Source organism: Oncorhynchus kisutch, linkage group LG7 (genome assembly GCF_002021735.2).
Source record: "Oncorhynchus kisutch isolate 150728-3 linkage group LG7, Okis_V2, whole genome shotgun sequence".
NCBI lineage: Eukaryota > Metazoa > Chordata > Actinopteri > Salmoniformes > Salmonidae > Oncorhynchus > Oncorhynchus kisutch.
In genome coordinates, this window is record NC_034180.2 from 16,701,235 (window position 1) to 16,721,669 (window position 20,435).

General features: G+C 44.9%; 1 protein-coding gene across 3 annotated transcripts in view; it reads right to left on the minus strand.

Annotated features, from left to right (window-relative positions):
• foxn3 (forkhead box N3) overlaps positions 1-20,435 on the minus strand; it is a 116,497-nt gene that overhangs the window by 63,134 nt on the left and 32,928 nt on the right. The window contains exons 1-2 of one of the 3 annotated variants that reach the window (XM_020487539.2): positions 19,392-19,545; positions 16,340-16,986 (exon numbers count right to left, since the gene is read on the minus strand). In XM_020487539.2, the coding sequence (XP_020343128.1) occupies positions 16,340-16,966 (627 nt within the window). In that variant the 5' untranslated portion in view covers positions 16,967-16,986; positions 19,392-19,545. Of the gene's footprint in view, positions 1-16,339; positions 16,987-18,029; positions 18,146-19,391; positions 19,546-20,435 lie in introns of those variants that run through there. The other 2 variants (XM_020487540.2, XM_020487538.2) reach the window with 2 other exon arrangements.

Here is a 20,435-nt window from a genome sequence, read left to right on the forward strand (position 1 = left end):
GGTAGCGCGGGTCTTGGAGAATACTTCCCGGAGGTCCTGGTATACCTCTGGGATGTTGGGCTGAAGGGAAACCACAGGAATCTCAACCGACATGGAACCACAGGGGACAGGGAAGCAGGTCCTCCGGCATTCAGGTAACCAGTCTGTGATTCTCATACTTGACCATGAAATTATAGGGTTTTGGCGTTGAAGCCAAGGGAGGCCGAGGATGATCTTGTGAACTGGTGATGAAGAAGGGGATCTTTTCCTGATGAATGGACTCCACGGTGAGGGTGAGTTGTTGAGTGATGTGGGTGACGGTCCCGGATCCTAGAGGACAACTATCTAGGGCTTGAATCAGGAAAGGAGATGAGAGCGGGTATGAGTTGATGTTAAGAGAGGAGGCAAGGGTCTGGTCAATAAAGTTCCCAGCGACACCGGGATCCACTAACACTGTTGACACAGAACATGAGGGACAGTCAGCTAGTGTAATGGACACCAACAAGGGCCTAGTAGACAGTGATGAAGATGGAATACTCACAACTGCCCTAGGCGCTGGAGTCTCACGTGACTGTCCCTTTGCTCCTGTGGATCCCAGATTTGTACATGCCAGACACCTCTGGAGCTCATGCCCTCCTTGCCCAGCTCTATCCGTCTGACGCTCCGCCGCGGAGAGACGAGTGACCCCTACCTCCATGAGTTCCCAAGTGTTCACTGAGGGAGGGAGAGAAATGATGAGGGTACCGGCGCTCCCGAAGTAGGTTATCCAGACAGATAGCCATCGCAATGAGTGCATCCAAGGTGAGGTTATCGTCTCGACAGGCCAGTTCCATCTGGACCCCTTCACACAAACTTCTTCTAAATAGCGTGTGAAGCGCCGGCTCATTATATCCACTGGATGCTGCTATAGTCCGAAAGGTGAGCACATACTCAGCAGCCGTCTGGCTCCCCTGCCGTAATTGCAGTAGCCGCTCACCTACCTCTCTGCCCGCCGGGGGATTTATCAAAATACATTTAAACAAACAAATCCATGAATCCCTCATAAGAATCCAGCTCCTCCTCTCCTCTCTCCCAGACGGCCGTAGCCCATTCCAACGCTCGCCCAGTCAGCAGAGAAATTACCGGGGTAACCTCTCGTGGTGGGAGCTCCCCTCTGATGTGAAAAATAGAGGGAGCACTGAAGTAGGAAGCCACAGCATTTGGATGGTGTACCATCATATTTATCTGGGAGGGATAAATGGGTATCGGTGACTTGAGCGGGTTGATGAATGGGCTGATGTACTGGCTCACTGGGTCGACTGGTTGTAGAGTATCCTCCGCTAGATGAAGGCAATGCCTCCCGGGTGTGTTTGAGATGTTGCACACTGCGAAAAACCTCCTCCATAGCCAATCCCAGTTGTGCCAGCTGGTCAGGGTGTTGATGTAAAAGATTACCCTGTTCACTGACCGTCTGAGAGAGATTCAAATTTTCTGCTGCTTCCATGGTTTGAGTCGGTATTCTGTAACGATTACGCTGTGAGTCGAGAAGAAGGAGAAACGTTTGCTAAAACAACAAACATGAAACAAGACAGTGTAACAGTGACGAGATAGCTTGTGAACAGGAAACAATTACCGACCCCGGAATGAACATGTGAAGGGGAGGTAATGGAGTCCAGGTGTAAATCATGATGATCTGCAGGTGCGTAATGAAGGATGCCAGGTGTGCGTTATGATGAAATCTAGGACAGGAGGTTAGTATTTCGGCGACGTCGTGTGCCGGTGGGGAGGAGCAGCCGTAGACGTGACAATTAGGCTATTTCAGCCACACCCATTGCTGACAGGTGTATACAATCGAGCACACAGCCATGCAATCTCCATAGACAAACATTGGCAGTAGAATGGCCTTACTGAAGAGCTCAGTAACTTTCAACGTTGCACCATCCTAGGATGCCACCTTTCCAACTAGTCAGTTTGTCAAAATCTGCCCTTCTAGAGCTGCCCCGGTCAACTGTAAGTGCTTCTATTGTGAAGTGTAAATGTCTAGGAGCAACGGCTCAGCTGCGAAGTGGTAGGCCACACGAGCTCTCGGAACGGGACAGCCGAGTGCTGAAGCGCGTAGCACTTAAAAATCATCTAAGCTCGGTTGAAACACTCACTACCAAGTTCCAAACTGCCTCTGGAAGCAACATCAGCACAATAACGTTTCATCGGGGGCTTCATGAAGTGGGTTTTCATGGCCGAGCAGCCACTCGCAAGCCTAAAATCACCATGCTCAATGCCAAGCGTCAGCTGGAGTGGTGTAGAGCTTGCCGCCATTGGACTCTGGAGCAGTGGAAACGCTTTCTCTGGATTGATGCATCACACTTCACCATCTGGCAGTCCAACGGACAAATCTGGGTTTTGCGGATGCCAGCAGAACGATACCTGCCCGAATGCATAGTGCCCACTGTAAAGTTTGGTGGAGGAGGAATAATAGTCTGGGGCTGTATTTCCATGTTTCGGGCTAGGCCTCTTAGTTACAGGGGAAATCTTAACGCTACAGCATACAATGACATTCTAGACGTTTATGTGCCTCCAACTTTGTGACAACAGTTTGGGGCAGGCCCTTTCCTGTTTCAGCATGACAATGCCCACATGCACAAAGTGAGGTCCATACAGAAATTATTTGTTATGATCGGGGGTGGAAAAACATTACTGGCCAGAGCCCTGACCTTTGGGATGAATTGGAACGCCAACTGCGAGCCAGGTCTAATCGCCCAACATTAGTGCCTGACCTCACTAATGCTTTTGTGGCTGAATGGAAGCAAGTCCCCGCAGCAATGTTTCAACATTTGGTGGAAAGCCTTCCCAGAAGACTGGAGGCTGTTATAGCAGTAAAGTGGGGACCGACTCCATATTAATGTCCATGATTTTGGAATGAGATGTTTGATGAGGAGGTGTCCACATACTTTTGGTAAGTAAGTGTACATCAGACCATAAACCATACAAACAAAGCCAAACAAACACAAAACATTTCTCATTTCAAACCAACATATTTTCTACCCTACTGTAATTATCAAAAAGCCCAGGTTTGTGTCTGAATGTGAAAGAAGTTATTGTGCTACCTTTAAACAAAGATAATCGACTCTAATTACCAGCCAGTAATTAATCGCAGGAGAGGTGGGGCATTGAGAGAAAGCTAGTGTGATGGCAGGTTTTAATGCCTATTTCACACAGGGTCATTAATTTAGTGACAGCTTGAGGTGGAAATATGTTTATTGTCTGATGCTTAAATGAAAAGCTACCACAATGTAATATCAATCAGGTCTACCAGGAAGTTATGCACAAGACATAAAGGCACAAACGTGTGTGTGTGTGTGTTTCCTCTTGAGTTGTGGGATTATTTCTAAAAGGGGCTGTGCCAGCTGGAATTCCAAACGTTCAGTAATCAGGAAAGAATCGATGGGCTTTAAAGCACTTTCCCTCGCATTTCTTTCCCTCGCACAACTCTCTGCTCTGAGACAGTACACTCAATACAACCCCCATCAGAGGGAAAAAACCGAGAGAGAGAGACAGAGAGAGGGAGAGAGAGAGGAGAGAGAAAAAGAAAGAGGTAGAGAGACGGTTGAGGGGGGAGTGGGGAAAGGGAGAGGAGAGAGGACAGAGAAAAAGAGAAAGAGGGAGAGCAAATGAGAGAGAGGTGTGAGGGAGAGTGGAGAAAGACGAAGTGGGGCTTGGTTGCATTACAGTGGTCGTCCCCTTCTGAGAGAGAAAGAAAGGAGGGAGACTGAGAGACAGGGAAATGAATGGAGGATGTAGGGAGGAGGGGGAAGAGGTTGGATTACAGTGGTATCCTAGGCAACAGGCGTGCTGCGCGGAGTGTGTGGCGTTTGTGTGTGTGCCTGTGTGTGAAAGCGGGTGTTTGATGGCTCTGGCAGAAGGCTCTTGCGCCCTCTCTCCCTCTCTTTCCCTCCCTCTCTCGCTCTGATGATTCATCCCTCCATCTCACAGCCCATCCAGTTAATCCTATCAGCCCCCCGCGCTAAATAACACAGCCCTCTATTATCATCCTCCTCCTCCTCCCTCCTACCCCTGAATTCCTTCTTTTCTCACTCAAAAAAAAGCACAGCTCACTATCATTTTCCTCCTCTCTTACTCTATTCCTTTCACCCTCCTCTCTTACTCCTGCTTCTCCATCCCTCTCTCCTCTCCTCCTCCCTCCTCGATTCCATTTATTCCGTTCTCACACTTAAAAAACACAGTCCTGACCCCACTATCATCCTCTCCTCACCCTCATCCTTCCCTCCATCAATTCATCCCTCCACCTCCTCCTCCTGCCATCCCGTCATCTCTCTGTCCTCCACTGTGAATGGTGGATCTGTGAGGAACAACATTGGGAACAACACTGTCCTCACCCTGACCTGGACCAAGGGATTTAGGTAGCCTAGTGGTTAGAGCAGCGTTTCCTGAAATATGGGTTGCAACGTAAATGTCTAATTATTTCACGAATTACTGGAATTGATTTGGCCAAGTGCAACTGCGGTCTCGGCTTATCGGCGGTCTCGGCTTATCAGCGGTCTCGGCTTATGAGCTGTCTTGGCTTATCAGCTGTCTCTACTTATCGGTGGTCTCGGCTTATCGGCGGTCTCTGCTTATCGGCGGTCTCTGCTTATCAACGGTCTCTGCTTATCGGCGGTCTCGGCTTATCAGCGTTCTCGGCTTATCAGCGTTCTCGGCTTATCAGCAGTCTCGGCTTATCAGCGGTCTCGGCTTATCAGCGGTCTCGGCTTATCAGCGGTCTCTGCTCAGTTTGGCAGCAGCGCGAGTGGGAGAGGTAGAGGTAGTGGGAGATGCCCATGTGCTTCGCTGTTTAGTGGATTTTTTTGTTTGTTGAAGATCACTCCGCGACCCACAAGCTGCAGCGCTGTCATTCAAGCCACTGACCTGTTATTCCCGCTCGCCATCACATCAAGTTCTGACTGAGCTCAATCGTCATGAAACGCAAATACAGTGATGACTTCTTGTCTCTTTCATACAAACTTTGAGAAATAACGAAGAGCGCCCACAATGTGTTTTGTGCGGGGAAGTGCTTAGTAATGAGTCTCTCAAAATGAACAAATTAATAAAACGACACGTCCTGACCAAACATCCACAGCGTGACGGTAAACCCAGAGAGTTCTTTCAAAACAGGGCAGAATGCTTCAGGAAACAGTGCTTCAGGAAACAGTGCTTTGAAAGTGGAAAAGTAAGTCAACTAGCAAAGCATTGTTGTCATTTTATAACAGGCGATGATAAGCAGAAATAAGGGAGTACTACCTCTCATTATAGTAGATGTGAGTTTCTCTTTCAAACAATCCCCTGGCCTTGTAACGTTACACAGCTAATAGCTAATTAGCAAACCTAAGAAACAGTTCAGATGAAGATGAAAAATGATCAGGCCTTACTGTACCTTTTACTGTAGAAATGATTGTTGAAAACAAGTCTAGGTTGGAACTGTTTTATTCTGAACTGGAATAAACTGATTGAAGCAATATGCTGTTTGAGACAAACACACAGTTCTGGGTTGCTCATCTGCAGCAGGAAGCGGTCTCCTGCCTGACTGAGAAAGCAGTAGATGTTCTGGTCCAGTTTGGCACCACATAACCTATGCAAGTCAGGCTTCTGACAGAAACTTCAACCAGCCACACACCTCTCATTAGGACTACCTGGTTAAATAAAGGTGAAATTTATCAAACAATAAAAAGGACTGTGTGTATGTGTGTGTTCGGTGATCAATCAGTTTATTCCAGTTCAGAATTCAAAAAATGTGTATTTTAACAGCAACGGTTCCAACCTAGACAGGTGTGTAAGAGTGTTTTTAATGGGGAAAAATAAACAGGAAAATGTTTTTATGGGTATTTCATTATTTGAATTTGTCTATATTGCATTTTTTTTTATGGCACAAGGGCAATGAAATGCCGTATAGTTTTTCTAAGGTTGGGTTCCAGGAAAACATAGAATTTCTCATTTGGGTCTCAGGCTGAAAAATGTTTAAGAACCCCTGGGTTAGAGCGTTGGGCCAGTAACCGAAAGGTTGCTAGTTCGAATCCACGAGCTGACACGGTAAAAATCTGTCGTTCTGCCCCTGAACAAGGCAGTTAACCCGCTGTTCCTAGGCTGTCATTGAAAATAAGAATTTGTTCTTTAACTGACTTGCCTAATTAAATAAAGGTGAAATACATTTATGGAGCACTGACGACTTCCTATATTTAAATTCATTAATTACAGCCTTTATTTTCCTCCATTTCACACAGTGGAACAAAAGTGTGTGTGTGAGTGAGTGAGTGTGAGAGTGAGTGAGTGAGTGAGTGAGTGAGTGAGTGAGTGAGTGAGTGAGTGAGTGAGTGAGTGAGTGAGTGAGTGAGTGAGTGAGTGAGTGAGTGAGTGAGTGAGTGAGTGAGTGAGTGAGTGAGTGAGTGAGTGAGAGAGAGAGAGAGAGAGAGAGAGAGAACGTCAATGGAGAACAAAATGCAGAGACAGCTCAACTAACTTCACACCCCATCCAGAATAATCTGCACAAATAGCTCGCCCCAAACAGCATCTCTCCAAGCCTCTATCAAATTGTACATGGTTAGTGCGTCTTACAGCGTTAGTCACGCAGTGCACTTTCCAAAAGTGTCATTAAGTTAAAGAAGCGGTCCGGGATCTTAAGCACTTACAAATTCGTAACATATTGTACGATTGATCTTTTTGCAGGACGTAACATACTGTATAATACGAAATGAATGACATAGTACACAACTGTGCACAATTTTCAAGGAACCGTTTTGGCTCGTGACCCTACTTTTATTATTTACGTCACTTCTACTGGTGCATCCCTTTAATTAATGTCTAGTGTCCTTCTACAATGTTATTATAGATATCACTGCGTCCCCAACCTAAACAACAACAACAACAGTCTAACACTTTTCCATGTGAACTAGCAATCTGGCAACTAACAGGGTACTTTGAACTGTACAAGTGAAGGTCAAACTAAACAAACCTAAAGCAATACAGGCCAAAAGAATACTGAAACACCAACCCTATCCTGAATCCAGTCTGACTTCCACCCTCTATTAGAACCGGGTGGAGGGCTAGGAGAGAGAGAGGGAGAGAGAGCGAGCAAGTGAGCGAGAGGGCAATCAGAAGACAGGGAGAGAGATTGAAAGAGAGAAAGCAAGAGATGGGAAAATGAGGAGAGGGAAAGATATGGAGAGAGATTGGGGATTATTAAGGATTATTAGCTGCATTTAATTAGCTATATCATCCTAATTAGTGAAGATCACCTTTCAAAGAGTGGTAGTGTGCGGAGAATAGATCATAGAGGACCGACACACACACATACAAACACATACACACGGTTGATTTCTAGGAATACATTCTCCATTTTGTCACACTGGCACAGCCACTAAAATCTCTGCTGTATTAAGGTACTGTGGGATCAATTCCCTTGTCTTTGCAGAAAGTAAATCCACTCAGAGTGAAGAAAGCATGAAGCGTTAAGATTCACTCCAGCGTGACAACACCTCAGGTTTTTCCCCTTTGAGCACACGCTGCCAGGATTAACAGTGAACATTTCACTGAGATCTCCCCTCTCGTTAACAGAAATTCAACTGTTAGAACGTCTCTCTAGTCTTCCCTCCCTCTCTCTCTCTCTTTCAGTCTGTCCAGACTAGTGCTCACCCAGTGTTACCATGCTAGAATATGCTTCACACCACGGGCTCCCCTAGCATAGGAGTGTATGCGCACGCGCGCACACACACACACGCACGCACGCACGCACGCACGCACGCACGCACGCACACACACACACACACACACACACACACACACACACACACACACACACACACACACACACACACACACACACACACACACACACACACACACACACACACACACACACAGAGAGAGAGAGAGAGCATGGTGTTCTCATCCCCTGTCATTGTCTGCTATGACATTCCACCACAGTTATCTTTACTTGTCACAACAACATTCTCCTCCTCCTCTCCTCCTGAGAGAGAGAGAGGAGAGAGAGTTAAAGGCTGGTCGGATGAATGCAACAATTTGACTCATCAGCCGATGAACAGAAAACAAATAACGGTGTTTGCCAGGGGTATCCCTCGCCCCTTCTCTCTCTCTCTCTCTCTCTCTCCTAGACGGGAGGGGGCTTGGTTCTAACTTTCAAGGTCCGTTAAAATGTAGTCAAGTTTGTGCTTTTAATGATGTAACTATTGGACCAATAAAGGCTTTTAAATAAAAAAAATCCCTCTCAGTCTTCTCCTTCCCCTTCTCTCCCTCTTTCTGCCCTCCCTCTCTACACCCTCTCTCACTCTACCCCCCCCCCCCCCCCCCCGCTCTCTCTATAAAAGGAGGTCTATAAACCAGCAGACTGAAGGTCTTGTCTAGTCTAACATGAGCTCCCCTGGCCTATGAGTCACAACACATAGAGAACAGAGGGGGATCTCTGAACTACAGTTATTTTACAGGCTCATCCTTCAAATTGACCCATTAAAAACATCCCAATTGAATTAGTCACTATCTGTGTGTATGTGTGTGATGAGCAGACGGACTAATTGCAGGGTATTTTTGGCAATCACATTACCCCTCCTTCCACCAACAATACCTACACAACAATGGAAGAGTTTTCTGCCCCTTTAGTGTTTGAAGATCCGAGAAAATATTCCTGTAACAGATCTATGTCCACTGGAGAGCGAGAGAGAGAGCAAGAACGAGAGAGGTTGGGTGCGTAGCAGAGGATGTGCGTGCTAACACCAGCTAACCCTGGCAGGCTAACATCTGTCTACACAGAGGATAACATCTGGCCAGGGCACACATCATCAGGCAGGGGGGGGGGGGGTAGCCAAGTGGGCAGGTGGTAGCGAGAGACCATGAACTGGGGACTGGGAATAGGGGGCTACGGGTAGGAGACAGGGGGTATAGGGACTTGGCACACATCAACAGGCACCTAGCCCAAGAGTTCACAGATGGGCAGAGTGTGAGGCTGGAGGACAGGGGACTGGAGGCAGAGGGACAGGTAGCTCAGGGGATCAGTGAGAGAGCAGGGCAGGCCAGGGATAGTGGCAGAGGATCCCTGGTGGGGTGAGGACTAGGGGCAGAGGATCCCTGGTGGGGTGAGGACTAGGGGCAGAGGATCCCTGGTGGGGTGAGGAATAGGGGCAGAGGATCCCTGGTGGGGTGAGGAATAGGGGCAGAGCGTCCACAGGATCGGTCCTGACCTGCTGCTGTGTTATTAAGCAGAGTTTACAGCTGCAGTCCATGTCTGTTAGTAGCATCAGCATAACCTCAATGACTTCCACTGGTAATACACCCACTATGCGAGGGAGAGAGAGAGAAATCACCTACAGAGCGTTTAACCTAGAGAGGCGTCCCCTAAGCGAGCTGGTCCTGGGGCTCTGTTCACGAACACAAACAGAACACACAGAGCCCCAGGACCAGCAACACAATTAGGCCCAACCAAATCATGAGAAAACAAAAAGATAATTCTTTCCAGTGTGTCAACTAATTAACAAAAAAAACTGAGCAGACTAGAATGCTATTTGGCCCTGAACAGAGAGTACAAAGTGGCAGAATACCTGACCACTGTGACTGACCCAAACTTAAGGAAAGATTTGACTAATGTACAGACTCAGTGAGCATAGCCTTGCTATTGAGAGAGGCCGCCGTAGGCAGACCTGGCTCTCAAGAGAAGACAGGCTATGTGCACACTGCCCACAAAATGTGTTGGAAACTGAGCTGCACTTTCTAACCTCCTGCCAAAGGTATGACCATGTTAGAGACACATATTTCCCTCAAATCGCACAGACTCACAAAGAATTCGAAAACAAATCAAATGTTGGTAAACTTTCATATCTATTAGGTGAAATCCTCAGTGTGCCATCACTACAGCAAGATGTGTGACCTGTTGCCACAAGAAAAGGGCAACCAGTGAATATTTATATTCATTTATTTTCCCTTTGTGCTTGAACTATTTCTACATCATTACAACAGTGTACATAGCCATAATATGACATTTTAAATGTCTCTATTCCTTTGAAACTTTTGTGAGTGTAATGTTTACTGTTCATTTTTGATTGTTTATTTCACTTTTATCTATTGTTTATTTAACTTGCTTTCGCAATGTAAACATGTTTCCCATGCCAATAAAGCCCTTTCAATGTAATTAATTGAGATAGAGAGAGAGAGAGAGAGAGAGCAAGAGAGAGAGATTGCAGATGCTCTTGGTGTCTCATCCCTCTGTGTCGACCATGTTTCCCTGTGTAAATAATTAAACTGCTGAACCAAACAGCTAACAGGACGCAAACACACACACAGCTGAACCTCACCAGACTGACAGAGCTAAAAGGCCACACCTTTTTACCACAGTAATAAAGCCATTAGCAAGCATTACACACATTAATCTCAATGACACACACACACACACACACACACACACACAATCACAAAAAACACAGAGAGAGATTTACATGCACTCACTCAGCAATAACACAGAGATTGTCAAGGTAACCTCTCTAAATACTGGTCAATATAGAGCAACTCTTCTATTTGTAAATGACGTGGTCTATTTCAATGCAGATGAAATGTTGGTTTTGGTTTTGACAATCTTATCTGGCTTGATCTTTACAGCCTGGCACTCAGGGCATTCAATCTGCATTTGCCATGGTCACCACAGAAACACGAGGAAAAAACAGTGGCATTAATCAAGGTTTAAATCAATGTTTACTACGAGATAGCGAGAGAGCACTAAAGTGGCATTTGCACTTAGTTATAGGACTGTGTGTGTCTGTGTGTGTTTGTGTCGGGCAGAAGGTATCGGCACATGAGGTCTGCGCATGAGGCCTGCCGCCCCAGAACTGAACTAACCACCTGCACCTTAGCCCACATTTACACACACACACACACACACATATACATTCATGTTACACACATCACAAATGCTGCTACCAGGCTCTTGTTATGATTGCTAAATACTGCACAATTTAAGCACTTGCCCCTTCCCCAATACACGTGTAAATATTGGACTATAAGTTGTGCCTTCCTGTATTATATTTATGCTAAAACGTTTATTCTATTCTATTGAGCCATTTACTTTATGTTCATATTCTTATCATTTATTATTTATTATTGTTGTCGCATTGCCGAGAAGGAACTTGCAAGTAAGCATTTGGACGGTGTATACCATGTGTATCCCGTACATATAACTAAAAAACATTAAACTTGTGTGTGTGTGTGTGTGTGTGGGGGGTGTGTTTTTGTTTAACTATCCTTGTGGGTACCAGAAATCCCCATAAGGATATTAAAACAATGAACATTTGGACAAGTGGGGACATTTAGCTGGGCCCACGAGTTTGTCCCCATTTTAGGCTTAGGGGTTAGGTTTACGGTTAGAGTTAGAATTAAGGTTAGGGTTAGGGGTTACGGTTAGGTTTAGGGTTAAGAGTTAGGTACAGCTTTAGGGTTAACGGTTTGGGGTTAAGGTTAGGCTTATGGCTATGGTTAAGTTAGGGTTAGATTTAGGGTAAGGGAAAATACGATTTTGGTTCCCACAAGGATAGCAATACAAAACTCTGTGTGTGTGAGTGTGTGTGTGTACACGGTCATGAGGTGTCAAACTGAAACATTGTGTTCATAAACAGCGTCATGGAAACCAAGGACACATTGACTGCCACATGCACACCAACGCGCCTGCGCACACAGCAGGCATCTGCAGGAATCTTGCTAACACACACAGTTTGAACCATCACATCACTCCATACAAGGACATCCCTTACAATAGGCAACATAAAAGACGTCTACATACCACATCCTCGACATATCACAATCACACTACCACTTTAACCAGTGACAAAACCTCACATCTTCATCCAATCCACACTTCCCCTTTCCTCCTCTCCTGTCCTCTCTTCTCCTCCTCCTCACCTCTCTTATCTTCCTCCCCTGTCCTTTCCTGTCCTCCTCTCCATACCGTAGGTAATAGATTCGTGCATTTTCACTGAATGCCTAATGAAAACAGACACAATCATCCCACTCATTCATTAAACAGTTTAACACACACAAACATGGAAAACTTTTACAAACACCATTCATTAAACAGAAAAACGGAATAGTATGGATGGAATGGCTCTGCGAATGACAAACACTCCACTCTGAAAAGTGGCCTACTGACACACACAAGTCCCGTTAGCATCGTTAATAACTCATTAACAAAGATTGGAACAACGATATGCGGTAAAAGCTTACAGGTTTTTTAGCATTGAAACGGATTGGTCGATAGTGGTTTCAACATCCAATTTCAAAGTTTGGTTTCCAAACTTTTCCAGTCTTGCGTGATAAGGGAATGCATTATGCGTGCTACACCTGTGTGCGTGCGTGAATGCATGTCTAGTATGCACACAAGCACGCACAAGTGCACAGACAAAAAACAAATCAAAACACACAGATCCATGTAATATTATTCATAAAATATGAACTTTATAAAAACATGCCTGAACAAAAGAACAAGTATTGCACACACACACACACACACACACACACATATATATACGTTTCTCTGTTGCTACAGCAACTGCTGGCTTTCCATGACAATGGCAGTGGCATTGCCATGGAGACAGGTATACAGCCCTAAGCAGATGGCAGCGAACTGTGAGTCACATGGAAGGGCTTTACTGTTCCCACACACACACACACACACACACACACACACACACACACACACACACACACACTCACAGAAACCAACATACAAGAAATCACAAGCACGCAAGATCACGTGCATGTATGTAAGCACATGCCTACACACACACACAAGTAATGTACTCAAGTAAATCTATTAAACCAGTGCCAGTCAGTGACTGATGATTGTGGCGTCATAGTAAATATCTGTATATGGGGCAATTCCACGTTAACAGAATGATGCTGAGACTCAGATGTCTCACTTTAAAACGTATTTCAAACAAAAACAAATGATTGCAAAGTTACACAAACCATAAAACACTATGCACAAGGACAACTTTTAACAACATCCACTGAAAATGTTACAAAAACACATTTAGTTGAAGAACAGTACCGATGCAAAGTTTGGTAACCAAATGACGGCACAAACAACATCATTGTGTTACGAAACTTTGCATCTGCAATGTTCTTCAAGTAAATGTGTTTTGGAAAATGTTCTGTGGAAATTGGTAAAAGTAGTGGAATTTACCATTAGCATAAGAACATCTGATAGTTCCCAGAAGCATAGTAACTTAATATGTCAGCCACTGTTCACACACATGCATGTATGAACACAGAGCAGGATTTCATCATACAGAATGTTTCCTTTGTTTTCAATGTACCAGATTTATCTCTCTCGGAGAACAAAGACAAGTAGATGGGACTTTACTCTCTGCAAGTGATTAGCAATGAATTTATCAAGCAATTATCTGAAAACTCACTTGCCCATTTTTCAAGAAAGGTTTGGCTGCAGTGCAGGAATTTACAATTCAAACAAAACATCAATGACATGTCACAGCGATACCAGGATAGGGTTTTGTCTGTACTTGACTCTGGCAAGTGTGTGTGTGTGTGTGTGTGTGTGTGTGTGTGTGTGTGTGTGTGTGTGTGTGTGTGTGTGTGTGTGTGTGTGTGTGTGTGTGTGTGTGTGTGTGTGTGTGTGTGTGCGCATGTGTGTGCGCATGTGTGTGTTTGTACTCGCATGCAGGTGCTTATTAGAGGTTGAGGAGCGAAAATGAATTCCTGTCCTGTCTTGTCCTGTCAATTACTTTTCTGTACTGTCCGGATCCCACAACAATTCTACAACAACGGAACTTACTGTCCCTTTCTGATAACAATTCACTCCCTTCCCATCCCGCGCTCATTTCTGCACACAGAAATATGCAAGTTATTGTGTTTGTTTAGGAAGTATTGAACATGATGATTTCAGCAATGCAATATGCGACTGACATGTGGTTGTCTGACCTGTCTTGGTTAAATGCACTGACTGGAGAACAAGTCGCTAAGGACAAGAGCGTATTCTAAATGACCTAAATGTAGATAGATGAAGCTGGAGGATGAGGACCTAGACCCCAGCAGGATGGTCTGCTCAGCACAGTGCCAGCATAAAGCTGGAGTCTGCAGCCGAGTCACTGTGCACAAACTGTATGAACGTGTACAACACATGAACAAAATTAACATTTTGCTATGTTTTTTTTTACTAAGCGGTAGTACTGTATAAGTCAATCTATTTTTATTTGACTCTTCACCTCAGATGGCACAGGTTTAGTTAAATATACAAACAATTGGGCTTGATGGTACAGTTGTTGGGAGTAGAGCAGCTATGCCACTTCCAGGCCTCCTGTCCCAATATCCGATTGGTAGCGTATTTGATTAAACAGCAGCATTTAAATTGACAAGCCTGTACTCGGTTCCGTCATTGTTAAAAGAAATCCTAAAACATCACTCTTTCCTTGGCTCTAATGTCAACGTTAGTGATGGGTCCTTGGCTGAAACAAGACGTGGCAATTGCTCTATTGAAGGCTTCATCATTTAGCCTACTGACAGTAGATTGGCGTCTGAGGTAGCCTATAGTGACTGGCTACAACTGGAGCGAGGCGCAATAGTGAGCTGCTGGAGGGAGGGGGGAAATTACCCTTATTTCATTTTATTAAACAATATTAGGCCTAGCCTACAGTGGGTTTATTTAATTAAATGCTTCACTTATTACATATTTCCGCCCCCAAAAAACTCTGTTTATAACTATTCCTGTACTGCCTTCCTGTGGACTGTTGATCCTGTCCCGAACTTGACTCTAAAACTTCACTCCCATTCCTGCCAGAATCCCGCGGGAGTCCTGTTCCCCTGTCAAACTCTAGTGCATACAGTTGAAGTCGGAAGTTTACATACACTTAGGTTGGAGTCAATAAAACTCGTTTTTCAAACACTCCACAAATTTCTTGTTAACAAACTATCGTTTTTTCAAGTCAGTTAGGACATCTACTTTGTGCATGACACAAGTAATTTTTCCAACAATTGTTTACAGACAGATTATTTCACTTATAATTCACTGTATCACAATTCCAGTGGGTCAGAAGTTTACATACACTAAGTTGACTGTGCCTTTAAATTCCAGAAAATATGTCATGGCTTTAGAAGCTTCTGATAGGCTAATTGACATCATTTGAGTCAATTGGAGGTGTACCTGTGGATGTATTTCCAGGCCTACCTTCAAAATCAATGCCTCTTTGCTTGACATCATGGGAAAATCACAAGAAATCAGCCAAGACCTCAGAAATAAAATGGTGGACCTCCACAAGTCTGGTTCATCCTTGGGAGCAATTTCCAAACGCCTGAAGGTACCACATTCATCTGTACAAACAATAGTACACAAGTATAAACACCATGGGACCACGCAGCCGTCATACCGCTGAGGAAGGAGACGCATTCTGTCTGGTTTGCAACTGCACATGAGGACAAAGATCGTACTTTTTGGAGAAATGTCCTCTGGTCTGATGAAACAAAAATATAACTGTTTGGCCATATTGACCATCGTTATGTGTGGAGGAAAAAGGGGGATGCTTGCAAGCCGAAGAACACCATTCCAATGGGGAAGCACGGGGCTGGAAGCATCATGTTGTGGGGATGCTTTGCTGCAGGAGGGACTGGTGCACTTCACAAAATAGATGGCATCATGAGGCAGCAAAATGATATGGAAAAATTGAAGCAACATCTCAAGACATCAGTCAGGAAGTTAAAGCTTGGTCGCAAATGGGTCTTCCAAATGGACAATGACCCCAAGCATACTTCTAAAGTTGTGGCAAAATGGCTTAAGGACATCAATGTCAAGGTATTGGAGTGACAATCACAAAGCCCTGACCTCAATCATATAGAAAATTTGTGGGCAGAACTGAAAAAGCGTGTGCGAGCAAGGAGGCCTACAAACCTGATTCAGTTACACCAGCTCTGTCAGAGGAATGGGCCAAAATTCACCCAACTTATTGTGGGAAGCTTGTGGAAGGATACCCGAAACATTTGACCCAAGTTAAACAATGTAAAGGCAATGCTACCAAATACTAATTGAGTGTATGTAAACTTCTGACCCACTGGGAATGTGATGAAAGAAATAAAAGCTGAAAAAAAATCATTCTCTGTACTATTACTCTGACATTTCACATTCTTCAAATAAAGTGGTGATCCTAACTGACCTAAAACAGGGAATTTTTACTAGGATTAAATGTCAGGAATTGTTAAAAACTGAGTTAAAATGTATTTGGCTAAGGTGCATGTAAACTTCCGACTTCAACTGTATGTGCATGAATCATGTGAATGTGCATGCGCGCGTGCTACATGAATATCTGTGTGTGCTCCTCCTCCTCCTACTTCTTACCTGGCTCCTGTCCTTGTCCACCTTCTTGAAGCACTTATTGAGGGACAGGTTGTGCCTGACAGAGTTCTTCCAGCCTGTGGGAGCGTTAGCGAAGTAGGGGAAGTGTTCCAGGATCCAGTTGTATATCTCCTTCACGGGCAGCCTCTTGGACGGAGCGTCCTCAATCGCCATGAAAATCAGACAGCTGAATGAATAGGGCGGCTTACAGTTGGGGTTGCGCTGGGCGTCGTATGGAAGGTCCCCGCCCACCATCGACGGCGACGGCGGGGTGTCGTCGGGGTCCCCGTTGCGGGGACCGCCCCCCTCGCCGCCCACAGGGCTGACGCTGCGCAGCACGGGGTCTCCGAAGCTGTTGAGCAGGTTCTTGCTCTCGTGGAGCCAGTTGAGGTTGGTCAACTCCTCGTCCTCCATACCCGGGGTGGCGGTGCCTTTCTCTGGTTTGGCGGCCCCACCGGGGAGGGGTGCCAAAGGGAGGGCCAGGTGGACTGGGAGGACCAGGTCAAGTTCCTCAGCCTCCTGCAGGGCGCGGGACAGCGAGCCGGTCTGGTAGAGGTGGGACATGCTGGCGCTGGCTACACTAATGCCAGACACCTCAGGCTTCTTACTGGGGGGCATGACGGGACCCATGGACACCACCACCTAGACTCCTGGAGGACAGAGAGAGGGGGTGTTAGTGTTAGACAGTCAGGTAATGGAGGGAGAAAGAGAGAGACTTTAAAAAATATTTTTTGTGTTACTATTGTTACTATATAATCGTTGTTGTTATCATTCTATCCTAACAGCACAGAACTAGCTGGAAAACACAACTTTACACACACATACCTCATGTAACCTGACTCTTCTAAACACTCCACATTTATCCCACACACTCACACTGACATACTTTACACACTACCGTCCTATACTGAAAACTATACTTAAGTCCACGACCGCTCTCTGTTCCCCAACCCCATCTCTCTGTCTTTCTCTCTCTGTCTCTGTCAGTGGAGTTATGTAGAGTATTTCAGGCAGTGAGGTCTGTGGAAAACAGACACCCACCATACAGTCAAGTACTGCAGATGCCTTTCTCTATGACACACACAGGTCATAACCATCATATAACTAATCTGCAACCTTCACATAACCAGGCCGTTGTAGCCCTAACCTTCAAATAACCAGACAACCTTTCAAATCCTGTGTCTCTATGATTGATTTACCCACAGCTGTCACTAAACACTGTACATCAAGTGAGTGAGTGACTCTCTCCCCACTCACATTATCTCTTTTCCCTCACTCTTTCTCTGTCTATCTTTCTCCCCTCATTTCGTTCTCCCTTTCTCAAATTCCCTATACTATCTGTCCCTCTCTCTCAATCTCTCTCGTTCTCATCACTGCGTATTTAATTGAGGTAACAGTCATGTTTATATGGTTTAATCCGCCGGTATCTGAGGATTTGTTTTACCACAGCAGTCTCTGAAAAAATAAAACACTCATTCCCCCTGTTATAAAACGAGTCATGCTCCACCAGAGGCAGATGAAACCCGGGCCGGTTTAACAGTTACACGCCATGGTAAACACGCAGCACCCAGATTGGACCACGCGCTCCCTTTAATTACGGCGAGCTGATTTCTTCTTCCTAAAAGAAAAATGGCTACATAAGAGACGCAAGCAAACGCGTTCGTCTTGCGGTTCCAGTGGTTAAACGCCATACCGTTTTCACTTGAAATGGCTTCAAAAGACAGCGGTTGAGCTGCACACCAGCACACCACGCTCATCGTGTATTGAACTAGGCTAGGCGCTGCGGGAACGTCGACTCTTCTGGGGATGACACGTCCCACGTAAGAACATTGATAATCAGATAGGCCCTACACTGCACTACAAATGCAATGTAATTTTTTTCAGGTAGCATTCCCACAGATTGCAGGCTATGCCTATTGCACTCTTTAAATACTTTTAGAAGTGAAAAATAAAATAAAAACTATATAGCTTACTCACTACACTAACTCAAGTGATGAGGACAACTTGTTTCCAATTTGGAACTGTTGGAAGAACAATCCCAGGAGCCTCTTCTAAGCGGAAAATAAATGATGTTACAGCAGCTGACAGACAGTCGAGGTAATGTCATTGTATGGGGTTGCCTTGTTAAGAGGGCGCTCGGTTTGGGGCCAGCTAATTATCAGAATTGTCTATCTACCACAACCCCGGCGAGAGCATCACCCTTTTCCAAAGACTGTCTCTCATTTAAAAAAATAAATAATGCATTTCTAAAACTCTCGCCTTTCTCTTGACTGCGCACAGGTGAGTGGCAGCGAAGTCATGTCATTGATGCCATACAGTAGTTCACAGCCAAACCTTACAGGTAGTAGGAGCCTATGTCAATGGTCCATCTAAACCAGTTGGCCAACATGACAGGCGCACAGAAGTCAATATTTTGGCCGTTTATTCACTGCGTGTCTTGGTGTACGCAAATCTACATTTCAACTGAGAATACGCTACGGCATTTAAACGTTGACCGTAAGAGCTAGACTATAGTTTAAAAGTTCAAAACCAACCGTGGGAGCCGAGCATAGCCTGCTGCGAACTTGTGTCATACAAATGCTTCAAAGCACCGTTATAAACAGTAAGCCTATAATGATAGAAAATAACGGGGGGGGGGGGGGGGGGCATTGGGAGAACGATAGCCCTAGCCTACTGTCATCCCTATACTAAATAAGCTACAATATAGTGTACATTTATACTATTCGTTTTTAATGAAAGTAGATTATATTTAGGGTATTTTGACAAATGTACCCTACGACTGTGATAGCCTACGTAGACTACGCGATATGGAGCCTATTTAATTGGTCAGTGACAAGATTAACTCGTCAAGTGGAATCATCCATCCCACAATGATCCCACCAACAACACATTGTAACAGCAAAATGAATGTCCGATTCCCGACGATGATTCCAAGCTCTGTTTCCTCTCATTAGGCGACCTGACGATATACGAATTGCGAGGCAGAGACAAAACACGTCTTTGGAACAACCGCCTCTGCGTAAATTACTTTACAATCCTGCATTGTAATCCTCACCCAGAATCAAACACCGAGGTTTACAGAGACAAATCGAACCAAGTCCCGTCAGAAATCATAGTCCTCGGCGGTTATTTGAGCTCTTCCCCGTCCCCAATGCATACGGTGTGTGTGAGAGAGCGTGAGTTTCGTCGGCTCATGCAAGTGAAGAGAGGAGAACAGAGTTGCTCGTCAGCAAATTAGAAGTCCACACATGACCGCGTGGCAAAGCTTGGGGCTGGCAGTGCACACACACACACACACACACACAAAAAGCGTGGTGTTGAGCTTGAAAGTAAAGAAGTGAACATAATGAAGTCGAGTGTGTTTTAGGGCACAAATAGCAGCTGTACAAATACATCAACATTTGTTTTGGAGAGGAGGTGGAGAACATGCTAAAATGTGCCTCGGGAGTCATGCCCCCTGGATCATTTTAATAAACTCATTTTTGCAAATCGAGAGTGCCTTTCATTTGTTTTTGCCAAAGAAAACACATTATGTAAAGCTGTAATATAACTATAGGCTCATTCTGTTGCGACATTTCGCATTTTCAATCAGTCTAAAAGTGACTTAAATTAAGACAGGGTTTATTTTATAATAGTGGGTTATTAAATACGGACATTTTCACCATTCATACCAGTAGGCTAATAACCATCTCCTCACTCATGCTGTAGGTCTATGTGTTCAGCAGCCAGGTCACCTGTGATACAAGTCAGTATTAGACCTCTATCCATGTCCAAGGACTTTGGGATGATGTGGAAACCCGGCCACTAGGGGCAACAGTGAACACTGTTCCCTTCACTTGCATTAGGTGGTAAAACTCCAAACGGACTTTAGGTCAGTTGGACCTGAGATGCAACAAGCTCTCAGTCTCACGTCAGAATTAGTCATTCATCCATGTTTCTCAAACTTAAAATTTCAATGTTGTTCCAAATGTTACATTTTGAAGTGTTTTAGGTTAAGTTTAGGCATTAGCTCTGAATTATTAAGGTTAGGGTTAAGTTTAGGCATTCATTCCAAAATCTTAAGGGTAGGCATTAACTCCGAATGGTTATGGTAACGTTT